Source organism: Phalacrocorax aristotelis, chromosome 16 (assembly GCF_949628215.1).
Source record: "Phalacrocorax aristotelis chromosome 16, bGulAri2.1, whole genome shotgun sequence".
Classification (NCBI taxonomy): domain Eukaryota; kingdom Metazoa; phylum Chordata; class Aves; order Suliformes; family Phalacrocoracidae; genus Phalacrocorax; species Phalacrocorax aristotelis.
Window position 1 is genome coordinate 4,389,099 of NC_134291.1, and position 17,315 is coordinate 4,406,413.

The 17,315-nt window shown below is 38.9% G+C and overlaps 1 protein-coding gene across 6 annotated transcripts in view; it reads left to right on the forward strand.

The window, feature by feature from the left end:
• The first annotated feature begins 558 nt into the window (after positions 1-558).
• QTGAL (queuosine-tRNA galactosyltransferase) overlaps positions 559-17,315 on the forward strand; it is a 136,645-nt gene continuing 119,888 nt past the window's right edge. For all 6 annotated transcript variants that reach the window (XR_012663303.1, XR_012663304.1, XM_075111048.1 and 3 more), the window contains exons 1-4: positions 559-705; positions 4,925-5,041; positions 5,170-5,269; positions 9,609-9,673. Coding sequence is in view for 4 of the 6 variants with exons in the window: in XM_075111048.1 (XP_074967149.1) it covers positions 640-705; positions 4,925-5,041; positions 5,170-5,269; positions 9,609-9,673 (348 nt within the window). In the remaining 2 variants the exon portion in view is untranslated. The remainder of the gene's footprint in view (positions 706-4,924; positions 5,042-5,169; positions 5,270-9,608; positions 9,674-17,315) is intronic.

Here is a 17,315-nt window from a genome sequence, read left to right on the forward strand (position 1 = left end):
GATACAAGTAAAAAATGTAATTAGAGAACAGGTGGGAAACCGCAGGCACCGTTTATTTAATGAATTAGTGCTTCCGCAGCCAGGACCTCCAGCCCTGCCACAGCCTGAGCAGCGCAGTCCGAGCTAGGCTGGGGGTGATCCCGCCCCCGCGGCGAGGAGGAACGTTGTAGAACTTCAAACCGAGGCAGGGCAGCCTCCGGCCGAGGCGGTCTCCTCGCACAGGCGACACGGCCTGCGGTTCGCGGCCAGGCTCCCGCGGGCCAAGGCCCGGCCGCGCGGCCTCCCCTCAGCGCCTCGCTGCTCGCCGCCCTCCCAGACTGTCGCGCAACACGGCGGCGGCGCTTCCGGCCTTTCCAGCCGCCTCATCTATCGTCGTTCCTCCCGCCGCGGCGGGGGGCTCGCCCCGGTGCGCGGGAGGCCTGAGGGGCTGCCGCGGCGGGCGGGCAGCCGGGGGGCGTCCCCTGAAGAGAAAAGTGGGGCTGGGGGGGGGGGCTGGTAGCACGGCGGTACGTGTGAGGCAGCCACCTTCCCCCACACACACCCTGCCGGGAGCCCCGGCTCTTCCGGGGCGCTCCGGGACACCCCGCCGAGGAGCGCCCCCCTCACCCCCTCCCCGCGCCCTGAGGGGCGGAGGCGGCCATGGCGGAGGCGGGGAGGGCCGGCGGGAGCCCCGCCGCGGCCCGCCGCCCCGGGGCCGTGCAGGTGGTACGTGTCAGGCGGGCCGAGGCGCGGGCGGGGGGCCCGGCGGGAGGTCGGTCTGTCGGTCGGTCCGTCCCCAGCGGCCCGGGGAGCTGGCCCCGGAGCTCCTGCCGGTGCTGCGGGGGAGCGGCGGGGCTTTCCCGGAGGGGCTTTGGGCCGCAGTTTTGTGCTGGTCGGCCTTGCGGAGCGACGGGCCGCGCACGCTTGGTCACGGGGAGGTCGAAAAGATAGTTTTACATTTTTCTTTACCATGCTCCTATCATTTGTGACTCCCTGTAACGATGGCAGGGTTTTTTTTTTCCAAATTAGTTTTCCTTTCACAGATATATACCCGTACAACTGATGTGGTTTGGCAGCAATTTCGATGTAGCAAGGCAAACATCTAAAAGGCAGAAAACATACAGGTCAATGAGCAAGTAAAAACGATGAAGAGATCCTGAAGAGAGGTCAAAGTTTGTGGCCTGAAAACCTTTCTGGGTTTATCCGAAGTATCGCATATATAAGATTTGACAAAACTACTGTGTTTCTGCCAACAGCCACGAGTTTCTAAATGGTTTGGGATAGTGACTCATATGAAAACTTCATTTAAAAATAACAGTTTCTGACTTCTGTAAGCTCTTCAGCAGTGTTAAAATTATTTTAGTAATTTCCACATTTAGATATGGAGGCAGGTAGAGGTTAAATTGAACTGAAATGTGTGGAAACTGGAATTAACGTTCCTTTTGGAGTCATTTGTTACCTATATCCTCAGGAGAGGATGGCAGTGGTAATGCCAGAAATAAGACATTTTTTTGATGCAAAACATTCAGTTGCACAGTTTCTGTCACTCATTTTTTTTTAACCTCACATTTCTCCAATCTTATGATTGATGCATTGTTTTCCAGTGGTCTAGCTGAGGGAAGAAGGGAGGGTTTTTTGGTTGAGCAATGCATTTGTAGAAGACAGTGGACTGAACTACCTGTTAACTGTTTCACATTCTGTCACTTTTGCCATTCATCAAAATTCATTTTGCAGTGAAGCCAAGAATCATTGTCTTCAGTTTAGTGATGGCAAAACCACATTACTAAAAATACCTGAAATCGCTTCAGGCCCTACTCTAGAATGTGTGAAGTTCAGGGAACACCAGGTAGTGTCACATTGCTCAAATCCAGTTCTGATTCATAGTTCTGTATTTTAACTGTTGTACTTGGCTCATAGGCCGTGCAAATGCTCCTTTGTTGGATTCTGTTATAAATCAGTTCCGCTAATGAAATTATCATTCTGACTCAGTTGTCACTCAGTTGACCTTGTAATGACAAAAATATATTAGTTGCTTGCAATTTATGTCCCTATGCTCATTCAGAATGACTTTGAAAGAGCATTATGCATATTTCTGTAGTTCACTATTATGGTAACAGTCTTCAAATACATGGTAGGCTGCTGGAAGGAGAACAGAATAATAATATGTACTGGGATCAGGAAGTCGTAGTTGACATAAAGTGTAGCAAAAAGACTTCAGACATGGGGAAACTGTATTCCAGGTCTCCCTTATGCCTGCCTTTAGAGATTGTCTTAGCAAGGTTGGTGTTTCTGTCCCTGGAGGTTATGGTTTGGCAGCAATGATACAGCTGTGGTTGATCTTGTTTTGGGACAGAAGTAGTAGACGGGGTCTCTCGAGATTACTACCAGCTGGGGGGTGTTATGCTGAATCTGCACCTGTAAGTGAAGTAGTGCCCCGGTTCAAGCTTTTCTTTCTTTAAATCAACTGAGGGGATTGAAGTATTCTGATAAATCATGCGGTGGTAAAGGCCAATTTACGAATGCCCAGTTCCGGATGATATCCCGCAGACCTGCTCTTGGCAAAACAAGGACGAGTGCTCTTGGTAACGTTTAAGCCAGGCTACAAATGTAGAAATAAATGAGGGAGCAATGAAAGTTTAGCTCTGCGGTATTTTTAATTTCTTTTTGGCTTAAAAAAAAATAAACACAGGAAAACAGTAAACCGACTAAGAATGTTAGAACCTAAGGAACCTTTAGTATACGATGTTAGCAGTACTCTGATGTTTTAACCATATTGCTGTGTACAGTTATTTGTGTGGATTTGTTAATTTTTCAGGTTTTACATAAAAGTGTCATCAGCAGTTCAGCTCTACCTTATTCTGGCAGGCATCTAGCTCACCATTGTTGTGGTGGCTCTGTGGAAGTAGAACTTGCTGACAGTAGTGTGTTTAGGAGATGCTAATATGAGTTATTATGCTGAGTTCAGAGTACCTTAGTGCCATCAGATATTTATGAATTGTTCTACATGTGCTGTTGTTAAAGTACTGGGTTTTGCTTTCTGTTCAAACTAAACAGAGAGGTCCAAACATAATCTTAGTGTTTTGCACTGCTATCCTGACTTAAAACAGGAGTTTATTATTGGGAAAAAAGCAAAGTTGTTCCAGTTTTACAGTTTTCAAGCCAATATCAAGCTAGTTTGTGGTGGCATAGTCAGAGTTTTACTGAGTTACTTAGGAAACAAATTGGAAAATTGTTATGTTTCTGGATGGGTAAAACTGTAGCTAGTTTATATTGCCATTGAAAGAGTTGGAGAACCCTTTTCTTTCTGAATGCATATGTTTGATTAGTACGAATGTATAGGTTTGTATTTTAATTGACATAGAGACATAAAGGCTATTAAAATCTTGAGTAAATTGAATATAATTGTTTAGAATTTCAGATTTTAGCTTTTTTTTTGTCTCAAAGTACTATTCTGAGACCGTTCTGAAATAATTCTTTTTGTCTGTGTGTTGTAATTATTTGGTAATTGATTTCACATTCTTATTTTTTTATTTCTCCTTGTTTTACTTATTTATCTCTCCAAAACAGAAGCCAAAAACCTGCTTTGCTTAATATTCTAGATAGCTTTCCTTCTCCTTCTTTTAAATACCCATTTGGCCTGTTACAGCACCCTGCCAAAAATCAGGGTGTTCATTACTTTAGACAAACATTTTTTTATTTTGCTGTGAAATGTTAAGTTTCTTATTTGCTGATCATTATACCATACACCATACTCTGTAATACCTGTGTATACATACATCATACTCTAAAAAACCAAAAATACACCTCTCAGTGTCCACAAAATCTGCCTGCTAATGTATGCATTTGCATATATTCGCATAATGTACTGGTACTCACATGTCACTACATCTTGAATAATTCAATTTCACTATTCTTCTAGTATTTTGTTTCTTAAGATTCTCACATGCTCACAAAAGGTACTAATCCTCTGTTTCTTCAAACTATGCGTTTATGGTTACACCACATGATAAGGAGTTTAAGTTCTGTTTCTAGGAACTTCTTAAAATGTCCCATGAGACTTTTTACAAGTTACTTAAGCTCTTTGCCTTAAGTTCCCCATCTATAAATGATCTTAACAGGTACGGGTTTGGATTGCCTTTACAAACATCGCCAGTGCATTACTGTGCTAATTTCTTTGGGCTTTGCATTCTGTGAATGGAATGTATTATTTTTTGAAATACTGAAAGGATTTGGGGGGGTTGTTGGCCTTTGCAGGGTAATTAGAACAGCAGTGAGTAACCAAATAGAGAAATCCCTCGTCTCTGGTTTCTATCCAATTTTAATTTTAAAGATAAGTTTTCATGCTTTGTATGTGGCTGAAACAATAGACGCTATCACAGAAAAGCCTGCACTTGAAATGGTAGGCTTCAGAACTATGTCATATGTCATCTTCTACTGTGCTTAATAGCAGCTTTAGATAGAATCATTTTTAAAAACTTGGCTAGAGCCCAAGGGTACAGGCTGTGTATATGAGCATCTCCGGTTAGATAGTGAGCATAAAGAAAAAATTGATGAGTAAGGTATATTAATGGAAGCCCGCAGTAGAGTGTCGTAAGAAATATAGGAAAAATAGAAACAGGTTAGCGTGGTGTCACAGATGTTTTGTAAGCGTTTTTGGTTGAGCAGTCTCTTTGTTTCCTTGGAGATCTACCAAAAGCCATCCTGTAGAACACAAAAATTAAAAAAAAATAGGTTTGATAGAGAAAACAAATTGTATATTTATGATTAAAATAAAGGAACTTCACTTTTATATATTTAAGATCCATTTTTTGTGCGAGTTAGTTTCAAAAGGATCTGGCACTTCCCCTTTTAAATATATATTCTTAGACTGTAATTAAAAAGAAATAGTGCTTACTGACATACGTTTGGGGTTTTGTTTGTTTTGTTGTGGGTTTTTTTTTTTCAGTCTGTCATTGTACCTGTTCACAACAGCGAATGCTGGTTGGATGAATGCTTGAAGTCAGTTTGGGAACAAGATTTTAAAGAAACCATGGAGCTGTCAGTTTTTAATGATGCCAGTAAGGTATGTTTCAGACATTGTTTAAAATACTGTTTAAGTAAATACTCTGTCTGATAGGAATTTTTGGTTTGACCTGTGTTTGGTTCACCATGCAAATTAAAACAGCTGTGTCTGTGTCATCCTTTCTCTAGGATGGTTCAGCTGAAATAATTGAAAAATGGAAGACCAAATTGGAAGCTGCTGGTGTTCCAGTAGTCATTGGTAGTAATGATTCCTCTCAACCTCGAGGCGGTATGTAGATTAATGGTGATTTTTTTGACAGTTAGGTTGTTATCGCAGGCACCTTCTGGTTTTTAATTTGAAAAGTGTCTTTGTAGCCACTTGCAGTTGCAATGGGAAAAACCCCACATTGTTTTCCAGAGCTCTTCATTCAAGAACTCATTCCAATTTAGAATTGGGCCCTGTTGGTTTGGCTCTGTAGAATTTGTTTGTATGTCCAGGGAAGAAGAACTTGCCTTAAGACTTGTGCTCTGCTTTGCAAAAGAATTTTGTTTAATTGTAATATACACAATGTTGTTAACGCTTACAATTTTACTGTGGCTTCCTGATAGCTGATTCATCTTCAGGAGGTGGCCTTTAAGAAAAAAGAAATAAAAATTTCTTACATAATGATTTAAAAAGTAAATGCATGTCTTTCAGTATTGTAGAATAGACACTGGAATAGAACAGAATACTTTTTTTATACCCTTTGATGATAAGATCAAGACACAGGTTTTAGAAAAGGTTTGATGTGAGCTAAAAACTCTCACTAAACTCCTAAGTATTTACACAAGGGGCTAAACCAATATGTTTAGTGAGCCACCAGACAGGTGTGCGGTGTGACTCCCTATTGATTTACATGCTAATATGAACTACCTTTACCCACTGGAGGAGATAACAGATCTATCAGTTTCTTGTTTTGATTGTTTTATGTTTAGAGTTTTTTTAGCAGACAAACTTGCTGAAATGTAAAATAGAAATAAAAGTATATTGCTTTTGAAGAAGCAGGTGTTGAATGGCATTGAAGTTGGCAGATTGTGTTTGCATTCTGAAGGAGAACAACAACAGGACAAAGCAAGCAGGGCAGTGTGCTGACGTTTTGTATGGGAGCTGTGTAACTAATGTTTCTATCATTCTGGATTTTGTGACAATGAGTAGACAGGTAGGGACTGATATAAAACTGGTTCCAAATTTGTGTCTTTCAAGTTACCTTGCTTAAGACACACTTCGGAAACACTGTAACACAAAATATGCTTAGTTTTGTGTTTGGTGTTTTGTTTTGTGTTCCCCCCCCCCCCCCCAATGTCCTATTTGTAACTGGAAAGAAACCTAGGCTATTACAGTCTCCTCAAAATGGTCTTCTTAGGAAAAAGCCCAGTTCTGTTTCAGAGGCTTAATTTTCATCTCCTTGTTGAAACATGCAAATAAATAGGAGTTTGTGCACTGAATTCATCTGCAACTTGGTACAGGCCCCTGGCATTATTTACTGTCATTTCCTTTGACAAAGAAAACTAGAGAGTAGGTCTGACTAAAGACTTCTTTAAAGCTGTGTTTTCAACAGCTGACAGACCTACCAACACTGAAGCAACACAGCATAACTGTTACTATAAATATTTTTAGTGTTTTAGCATCTCTAGCTTGAACTGTTGCTGTTTTCACAGTGCATCTTGTAATATTGGCATTATTGAACTGGTGATGACAAAAGACAGACAAGGTTTGTAGAGGGAATTTTTCTCCTTCGCGCAACTGATAAAGCTGGAGTGGAGCAATGTCAAGAATTGCTTGTATTCTTGGAAATTTATCTATCTTCTCTTCCTTCCCCCCCCTCCCCCCCCCCCCCCAACTCTTGGGTGATCAGTCTCCTTTCAAATCTTATTTCTCTTAGTAATTGATGATCTACAAGGTGAGTAGATTGTGACTTCTCAGGAAGAAAGTCGAAGAATAATACCAGAGGTTGCTAATGATGGTACTTAGGAAAGTTGGTTAGTAATGTTTTGTTAATACCATCTTGCTATATCATGTATTTTTCATTTTTGTAAAACATTTTCTATGTGTAAAGTCTTGTTCCTAAGAGAGTAATTGTGTGTAAACCAGTTTTTAGTTTGCAAGAACACACAGGTGCGATGTTTTAACAATAATTTATGTTAGAATTCTGAAGTCAGTTCACCTTTGCGCATTAGGAAACTGAAACTAAAACGAAGTTCAAGTTGTGAATTACAAGGAGTGTGTTGTGCCATTAGAGATATGCCAGATTTTTTTTTGTTTTAACATGCATTTGTCGGTGTTGGGATAGCTGAAACCTGAACAAATCTTTAATAAATTGGGGGTGGGGGATGCAGCTGTGAGCATTGTTTTAAATAACAGTATGAAATGCGTAGCTCTGAAAAAAAAACAAAACCAAGCTTAATCATGTGGAAGTCACTCTTAGGTCACCATTAAAATGAGGACATCTTTTCTTCATGGTTACATTTTAGGTGCAGGTTACTTGAAATCCATCGTATTTGTTTGCTTTCAGTGATTTACTTTTATTATGTTAAGGACTAGTTACAACTGTAAGGAGTCTTTCCTTTAAAAGAAGATGCTTTAGTACAGAAACAATGTACTAGTCAGGCTTCACATCTTCAACTATTTACACAAGATTAGGATTTATTTCTGATTCTTTTCTAACATGTAAAAGAAAGGGGGGGGAACCTAGAAAAAAAGAAAGGGTCAGTTGCCTAAAAAAAGGAAACCTTTTTCTTTCCAAGAGTGAGGAATGTTAATATCTCACTGAGGCTTAAGTTTTTACAGCTGTAACCATGGTAACAGGCTCTTTTCATCAAGTAAGCAGGCCTTGCAAAACCCAGAGACCTGGCACAAACCTTTGATTTTGTTCAGTAGAGTAATATTAAGAAAATTTTTTACTCATGCCAAGCATAGGATTCATTGTGGTGAAACAATTTTTAATATCTAGTTTCTTCTATGGGGAGTTATATCTTTCTTATTAATAATTTTAAAAATAAGTGTATTTTTTCCTCTCCTCTAAAAGAATAGCTGGTATGTGAAAAGCTGGATGGTTTCTGCCTTAATCTTAGAAAGAAATATTTTCCAACTTTTTCTTATAACAAATATTTATTTTATTTGAAAATGGGATCTAAAATATTTCAGAAAGTTCATAGAGTATTTTGTAGTTGCCTTTGAGCCTCCTTCACTTTTTTTCCTACATCACTGGTTCTTAGCACCTCATTATTTTCTGCTGAAGACTGTTGAAAAATTGGAGTATGCTAATGCAGCACTGAAATGTAAGTACAGGCTGCTTTACAGCTGGTAGTGATGTATGAGAGTATTGATTTGACTGACATTGGGCAAATTTAGTTCTATCCTGCTCTCTTACTTCTTGCTTTAGTAAGGACCTCCACACTATTAGGGTTTTGCTTGACTGGCATGTCCAGGCCTGCTGACTTGCATCAGTTGTTTCCCACTAAAACTGCTCATGCCAGGATTCAGCTCTGCTGTTGTGGTAGCTACTGACTTTGCCAACTGCTTTTTTTACTGCCAGTAGGAAGGAGAATGAGAGTAACTCTATATGGGAGATTAGGTATTCATATGTGTATAAAAAGTGATATGTAAATATACTGCAAGATAAGTCCAAGAAATCCATGGTGAAGAGAAGTTAGGGTGAGGATTAAAATACTGAAAATACATAAGAAAAGAATAACAGAATTATAAGGAAGAGCCTTTATTAGTAGTGTTCTGTTGGTAGTTGACATAATGTTCCTTTGAGGCAGTAAGAAATGCAGTCATAAGGCTTTGTCTGTACTGGGACAGTTCAGCAAAACCGCCAAGGAGTATGTGCCTTAACTAAGTGAACCTTTGAGCCTGATTAAATTTGTTTCATGAGTAAACTTAAGCCTGTATTACATAAAAAGAGTAGAGAATTACAGAAGTCTGCTTTTTTCAAATGCAAAATCAGGAACTCTGGGGATAATTTCAAATAATATTATCCTACTCTACTTCATGGTGAGATTTTCTGGCTTTATGTTTCCAGTTTTCCCATTAAAGAATAAAAACCCCACAGTATTGCATATCTTCACATCATTTGGTTTCCATGTCAGGGCAATCTTCTGCTGGATTCCCTGACTTGGTTCCATAAGCGTAAATGTTATACATTTGACCAAGTGAAATTCATTTAGCATTTTTCAGAATAACACTGGATGTAGTGTGATTTTTTTCTTTTTTTTCTTATACTGCTGCCTGGGAGAAGAATTTAAAGGCCAGAATGTTCTTAGGTAGACCTTGCCTACATACAAAAACTATCCCAGGTAAACACTCCTACCTTGCAGGTGCCTTTCAGTGGTAAGTAGAGTTCATCTTATTGCTGGGTTCTCAAGATACATATTACTTATTATGTCTTTGTGGTGGGCTTGCAACTACAACTGATAACTACTCAGAGATGAAGACTGAAATAGGTATCTATTTAAGTATTTACAGATTACCTGGTTTTAAATATGGAAAAATTGCATACTTGATACTGATTTTCATATTTCCTTTAATGTCTTCCTGACTGTAGTAAGACTTAAAGAAATGGAAATTATGTTTGTTTTCTCCACAGTTGGATTTGCTAAAAATCAAGCAGTAATTCAGAGCTCAGGAGCCTATCTCTGCTTCCTGGATTCAGTAAGTTAATGCATTTTGTCTAACTTAGTTTTGTCAATAAAATTATTTTGTTTTTAATGTAGTTGCTGGTTTGCCTTAAAGACAAGCTGTTTAAAGGTGTTTGGGTGTTAAACACGGTGGTTACTATTTATAGCCATAAAGTTGTCTTCCAACCTGTAGAAAGCCTACAGCCTTACACCATTCTTTGATCCTGTCAGATTTCACAAGCTATTGTGAGCAGGGTTAGGCCAGGTTGGTACTTAGGTGTTTTCAGGATTTTTCTTTCCCACATTCTTTGGAAAATTATATTGATGAGAAACTAAGAGCTAATCTACTGGCTTTTTGATGCAAAATAGGAGAGGTCTCACCTTCCATCTTGAATCTTTTTTCTGTCCTTTGTTGGATACCTTCTGTGAACCCATTCAGCTCCCTCACCTACAGATAGCTATCTGACTTTATGCAGCTTAATATGCCGTGAAGGGTTTCACGAATATGCGTAGCTGATCTGAGGAATGGTGCCGTGTGGCTAGGATCAGGCAAGAAGAGCAAGACCTTTAAGGCTCACTGATCTCATGTAATTTCACCTGAAGATTGATACTTTCCTCTGAATTGGAACTGAACTATGGCTTAGTGTAGTACTGGGAGGAACTGGCTGCTCAAAGTGTAGGTTTCAGGTAGGATTCAACTTCATGTTATGATTGTCTGTGCTTATTAGAAAGTGTAATGAGAGCAGGGATGAAAACTCTACAGCCTTATAACTGCACAGGTTTTAATTGGGGTAGTCTTTCAGTTTGCAGACTCCATTTGTTGTATCAACTAGATAGAAGGATTTTTTTGTTTGTGTGTTAAAATTTTGTGAATTAGTCAGTGTACTGTTGCAAGACATGGTTAAGTGCTGGTGTATTTCTTCTGACCCAAGGCAATGCAGCAGAAATTTCTCTTCTTACCATTTAAGAAATTAAGTTTTGCAGGTGGCTTTCCTGGCCTTTATTCTTGCTTTTATTAAGTTATTACTGTATTTAGCAATACAGTGTGCCTTTTAAAATTAGTTTATTTGAATTTCTCCTAGTTTCCCTCTAACAGTTTGGGTTTGGGGTTTTTTTTGTTGGTTTTACGGAGTGTATTTCATGTAAATCGAATTTACATGATTGAACATGGTTGAAGTTTTGAAATGCAATAGCAGATACATATGGGTAAAAGTGGTTATTTCAGAAACAAAATTTTAAGCATCCATTGAATACACAGAACTCACAGCCACATACACAAATTAATGGTGTTTGGAAAGGTCAGTTTATCATACATCAGAAAAAGTATTTCATATCCAGCACTGAGTGTCAGTGTCTGTTTCAAAACCAGATTATTTTAAGGAAGTATAAGCACAAAATCCGCTGCTCTGTTTTTGATCATCTGACTCAAGGTATTAAAAGAGTGCAGGGACATCATAAATCATGCCTTCAAGTAATTGGAGCGATGCCAGTGTTGAGATGAATGAACTTGGGATCCAGTTCTTTTTGCTTTACTTCAGGTAGACACAAACCCAAGTGCTAGTTTAATTTATATGAATGATTCCATGGGTTTAACTCTCCTATATTGTGAGTCAGAGAAGCTGTTCATGTATCTAAAATGGAAAAAAAAAAAGGTTTTATGATTTTCAAAGTTCAGGTGTTCCAGGCTTGGACAGATACCACATTGTATGGGGCGTTCTAGGGAGTACACAGGGTGAGTTACATACGTAATTATGTTGACTGAAGTTAGCTGAGTTCAGGTACGCACAAGTGAGAAATTAGCCTATCATCTTGTCCCGGGGAGCTTCATATCTTCTGTCTTCAATCTGTATAGAAAAATTTACTGGGGTAAATTTTGGATTATTCTTTCTTTGCAATGCAGACAGATCTAGTTTTTTATAAATCACTAGCAGAAATCTAGAAAATTAAATTCTTTAAATGAAATTCATTAATATTTTTATGAAGATATCTTCAAAATTCTTAATTTGTTATTTACCTTATGGTGTTTGTACGGTATGCGTCTTCATGCTCCTGCGTGGTTTCTATTTGCTGTCTAGCTGTGAAGGATAAGAATACATCAGGAGAACAAATTACAACTGTTAAGGAAAGTAACAGGTGATGATTTTTGGATTTCTGCAAGATTATCATTAGCATAAGTATATATTTATTGTAACTAAGACCTACATGAAGTGATCTGATTGAGAATTTTGACTTACAGTACGAATAAGCTTGGAAGAAGCTACCAAGATTTTCTGTTGTACACATTTCTATTCCTGCTGCTGAGCTAGATGCCTCAAGATAGAAGGCATTCTGAACTCTCAGAAGCCTAATCTTGATACAAAAGAAATACTAAACGATTGGCATTACTGAAATGTATTTCCTGCTGTCTTTCCTTGTGGCTACCATTTTTTTTGCCGGAAACAGATTGGAGGAAATAAAATGAATGTGGAAACTGCTACAGTTCTAAAAATTGCTCAATATTTTGGCCGTAGTGAGTAAATGTTGTGTGGTATGAGCTGAAACACAGATGTTGCCAGCTGTTTAACAGCTCGGCTTCTACACGCCACCTACCTTCTTCATTTCAGTCACCAATCCAGTATCAAGCTCTCTAGGAAGGAATGTTGATATCAGCCTTTTGGAATGTGCTGCAGTAATGCCAGGGAATTGACCTTCAGGAGCACAGCTGTAATTTCAGGTTTGCTATAGGTAGATGTAGGGAGAAATGGGTCTGGGTCAGTAGTTTGTATACATTTCATATAGGTGGACAAATACCTCATGGTTCCTTGTACATTCATTTCACTCAAAGAAGTGAAATGAATGCACGAGTATATTTGGGAGCATCTTCGGAAGTGCTGGCTCCAGAGAGACTGTTTTGCTTGCCATTCCAGCTGGAGTCAAGCTGCGTGTGTTATGTCTCTCAACACAGATTTGTGAGGACAACAAATTGGGAAGAAATGTGGAAAAAAAGGTTACAGAGCTCAGAACTGTCAGAACTTGATCAGCCTATTCTAGTATGAAGCGGCAGCTGTTTAACTAATAGCTATTATGGAGTTTTTTTTTGCTGTGGCTGTTGTTACAGACTTCACCTCTAAGCTACTGCGGCATTTTTCCCACCAGGAAAACAAGTAGAAAAATTGAAGGTACTTAACAAATTGTTCATATTTAATATTTATAGTCTCAGAAAATCTTGGTCGTAACAACGGTAGGATTAAGTAATTTTGCAAATACGTTTTACTGTTACCTTTACCCTTCAAATTCTCTGCAGTTATGACTTTATCTACCAGTTGCATTTTACTGCAACCTGAGTTTGTCAGTTCTCTGGGGTGGTTACCATCTTTGTTATAGTCATTTACGGAGTTGCAGCACAGCAGGGCTCTTACACTAAAAATTCCTTTTGCTGCTTTGAAGTGCTGTTTTCGTTGACATTCACTTAAACATGCCTATACTTGCATAAAACTGTGCTTCTTTAAAAAGTAACACACTTCCACTTCGTCCTAATAATATGTGTAGTCTCCCATTATTTCGGCTTTAATCAATGTGTTGTTGGAGGGCTGCTGACTGTTAAAGGAGAAATATAAAAATGTATCCTTTTTTGACCTGCAGTATTTCAAACCCAGTCATGCTCACCTGAGTTGACTCTTGTTGACTCAAGTCACACTTGTTTTAGTCTTTCAAAAGGCTCTCTTGGCAACGTGTCCCTATTTCTGAGGTTCTTAGCCAGTTCAATGATGTGACTCTAAACCACGTTGCCACGGTGTCACTGCTTGCTAATAGTTGAAAATGACATATGGCAACAGTGAAGTTTTATTCACCAGAAGTGAGGGTGGACCACCGGAATCGGCATTCCCATGTTTGAATTGGCAGCTGCTGACCTGTGCCTTTCTGTTTGTAAGAGTTGCTTGTATGATTTAAGCTGGGAATGTTAATTCTTAATTGCCATGAAATTGCGTGCTTTTCTTGAGTTTCAAGTTCAAAAACACTTCATTGAGGGGGTATTCATAAACGTCTTGGAAGAAGGTGTTTGGATGTTAGCTAGCCAGACTTGGTAGATATTTCAGGGACTCCAGCCTTCAAGCTAGCTTTCAGTTATAAACATAGCTGCTTGTTTTTACAATCTCCATAACTTGCTGCTTTTGGAAAGGTGGATTTCTTGTTAATTGCTGTTATACGTTACTATACAGGCACTAATAAACTTTTGAAATAGTCTTCCTTTCTTTTGGATTAATGTCTGTATAGCTTAGGAAGTGAAGCAATGATCAGACTTCATGTGTTTGGGTTTTGTTTTTTTAACATACCATTCCTTGCAAATTTAAAAAGTGAAATAAGCTGTTACTCAAATAGCAGGGAAGGGAATATAGTGATGAACTCCATTACCAGAAGCCTCTTCTGCACAGATGTGCATGTTTCTGAATCACTAATAAGCACCAAAAAATCAAACTGTGAATGCTTGAAGGCATCATTCCTTTTATTGTTCTGTAAAGAAGTGCATGTATTAAAAAAGATTAAATGCCTCTGTCTGGAATGTGAAATGTTAATTTTCTGTTCCATAAATGAAGAAGCAAACCTTCAGAATTTGGTTGCCATCACGTCTCCCTACGTATATCCTCATCTGTTTATTGGTTTAAGTGGGTGTTTGGAATTGACAGCGAGGATTTTCCTCTTGTCTGAGTTTACTGACCTTGCCATTGAGCACCGTGTGAGTTACTTGCTTCCCTTGCCTGCAAATACTGACATACCTTTTACAGTGCTCTAACTGTGAGAAGGGTCCAAAGTGATCTCCAATGACTACAGAAAAGCTAGGTATGGAAAGGCACAAGTCTGCCTTTGCTGAACAGATGCACCAAGGTGGGAGCTGCCTCAACAGCAAAAACTTCCTGATGCTGAATTAAAAGATTCCATTAAAAAAATTATATTTAATTCTGTATTGACGGAAGGTGCTGGTTATTCAGGCACATAAAAACACCAAACATATCCTCCCATGTAGACCTTTTTGTTGTCATGCTTAGTAAAAGAAGGGTGCTCAATAAAGTCAGCTTCTTAAACTTTGAAGTGTGGGGTTTTTTTTTGTCGTCCCCTTCTTTTTCCATTTAATTCAGGAGTAGAAACAGAAAAGTAGTATTTTTTTTTCCTATGATCTTGCAAGTACTGACAGACCATTAGGATGTGTTCTGCTCAGGTGACTTGTGTGTGGCCACTGGAGTGAATGATTCTGATGTGTTGGATAGTGTGGGGCTTTAAAAACCTGCCTTCTGGAACATTGCCTAGGGTCAGTGTATTTGCTTTGGTAGTGCTGTTGATGGGCCAGATTTTGGAGGTCCCAGGCCATTTACTTTCCTGGTTCAAGGAGCTGAACTGAACAATACCAAAGAAGGATTTTCAGACTATACTGAGCAGATGCAGGATAAATGAATGACTATTTGATGGACTGAAAACTTTGGAGATGCCATACTGTTTCTCAGCGAGTCAAACGTCCTTCCTGGTGTTGCTACAGGTTGTATTTTGTGTGTAATAGCTGCAATGGAAAGAAGGTGCTATTACTGTGAGGATGGAGTGTGTTGGTTTCTCCTTCTCTCTCTGCGCAGCCAAATACGAAGGAATTTGCAAAAGCATGTGATGCTGAGTCTGTAATGTAAGCTTAAGAAAGCACTTCAATACTGAGCTATGATTAGTGTGTTGTTTTATGAGAACTTGTCCTTTTTTAAAAAAAGCAGATGTGTATTGTACAATGAGTTGTATGTTATGTTTTACTTTCTGAAGTGCAAAAAACCCCACTTTTGAGGGAGAAATCATCAAGTTTTCACTGTGGAGTTCAGCTTGGTCCAGACAGCCTGGCTGAAGAGGCCAGTGAATGCTTGTCATGTGAATTTACTCAGATTGATTTAAGAAACACGTACTGAAACAACAACAGCTTTGAGTAATATTCTTAAACTCAGTCTATTGATTTAGTTTTCCTTTTCTTCCACTAAACATATGAGTAAAGTAAAACAAAACAATTAGCTCAGTATAAATTGTGTGTGTTTTTATAAAGAATGGTGTCTCTGGTTGGAAGGAAAACAACCCAGCTGATAGTTGTATAACTAGCTTTTCTGATTTGGCAGCATCTCTAAGTGGTGTGGAACTTGACAGGAGCAAGCCAGCTTTCTACAGAAGGGATCTATTTGATAGGAACGCAAGCAGGCAGAATGCCTGTTGGACTGAGAGGTGATGGAGATCACGGCACCCCACTGGCAGAAGCACATCTGGGCTTGTTTAGAAACCCCTGCTGGCTTTTCATGTGAAATAAAGTCCTTTTCATTCTCCCATCTTTCAGCAAATTGTTTTCCCACTCAGAATGGACACTGGAGAACAGGAAGCATTTTGTAATCAGCAAAATTCCTGTAAATTCTGTGTTATTTTGCCTAAAGTAGGTTTCTGTTTATGTTGCTTTATTTCTTGCCGTTTACCTGTTTGTTTCACCTTGTTTGCATGGTTTGTGTGTACGTACTTAGACAATGGTAAACCCAGCTATTACCTGAGATTTTTCATAATTTCTTGGCAAAGTTAGGTGAGTGGAGTCACATGAAAATAGATTTACTTACAGATTCTTTTTTTACTTAGCTATCCTATTGCAGATATATGCTTAGTAAAGGCAGGTGTTTATTGAGCATTTTAAATCTGTTCTGTTGTCAGTGCTTTCAGTGGGGGAAATCTCTCTTCATCCTGTCTCCCTTATATCTACTAGAAGAGAACCATTAGAGGATTTGACTTCCATGTTAAGAGGAGAAATTAAATTTCAGTGGGAACTTTTTTTGTTAAAATTAAGTTTTTAAAAATTATATATTCAATGTAAATCAATGCTAGCCTTGCTATCTTTCCTACTCACACCTAGGAGACAGAAACAAACTAAATATACTTCCCTTTTTGATATAGCGGCTACATTCAGATATGTACTTTTTTTTCCCTCTGACATGGCGTGAGCAAAAAATAATTTGGAAAGTGTTTGTCTTATGCTGAGGTTTTGTTCTCAGTTTTAAACCAAAAAAGATGACCAAACTCTGTTTAGAAAACAAAGTTTGGCAACACAGTTGCTGAATTCAGTATCATAAATGCAACAGTTTGGGCAGAAAATTTGTGATGTACAACCGGATAAAATATTTTAACGTCTTAATTGTCTAATACTCTAGTGGCTTAAGCTCCATAAACTCCTACCACTGCAGTGCATGGTTGGGCGTCTCACTCCTATCATTGGCCTATGAAGTAGAAAAACCTTTAAAGTGCTCCTAGTTTGTGGTACAATCTTTTTGGATTTACTCATTAGAATTTAAATTGCTTTTTTAAAACGCTGGTCTAGAATACAACCACGTTACTTAAGATTATTTCTGTATAAATATATTTTGTTTTCCACATTGTGGTTACCTGTCCAGTCATTGACAGGAAAGAATCTGTAAAGTGTTGAAGTTGGATTTTGCAGTTGTTCAGCCTGAGTCTAAAAAGCTAAAAGGCTGATGTGACTCAGTTTTGTCTGGGATGAGGTTTGTATTTTGTGCTGTTCTTCCTCATCACCTAATTGCTTTATTATTTTATTTTGGATTATGTCTTAAACTACTGTGGTCTTTCCTTTCTCTCGTCTCCGTCTTTCCTTTCTCTCGTCTCCGTCTTTCCTTTCTCTCGTCTCCGTC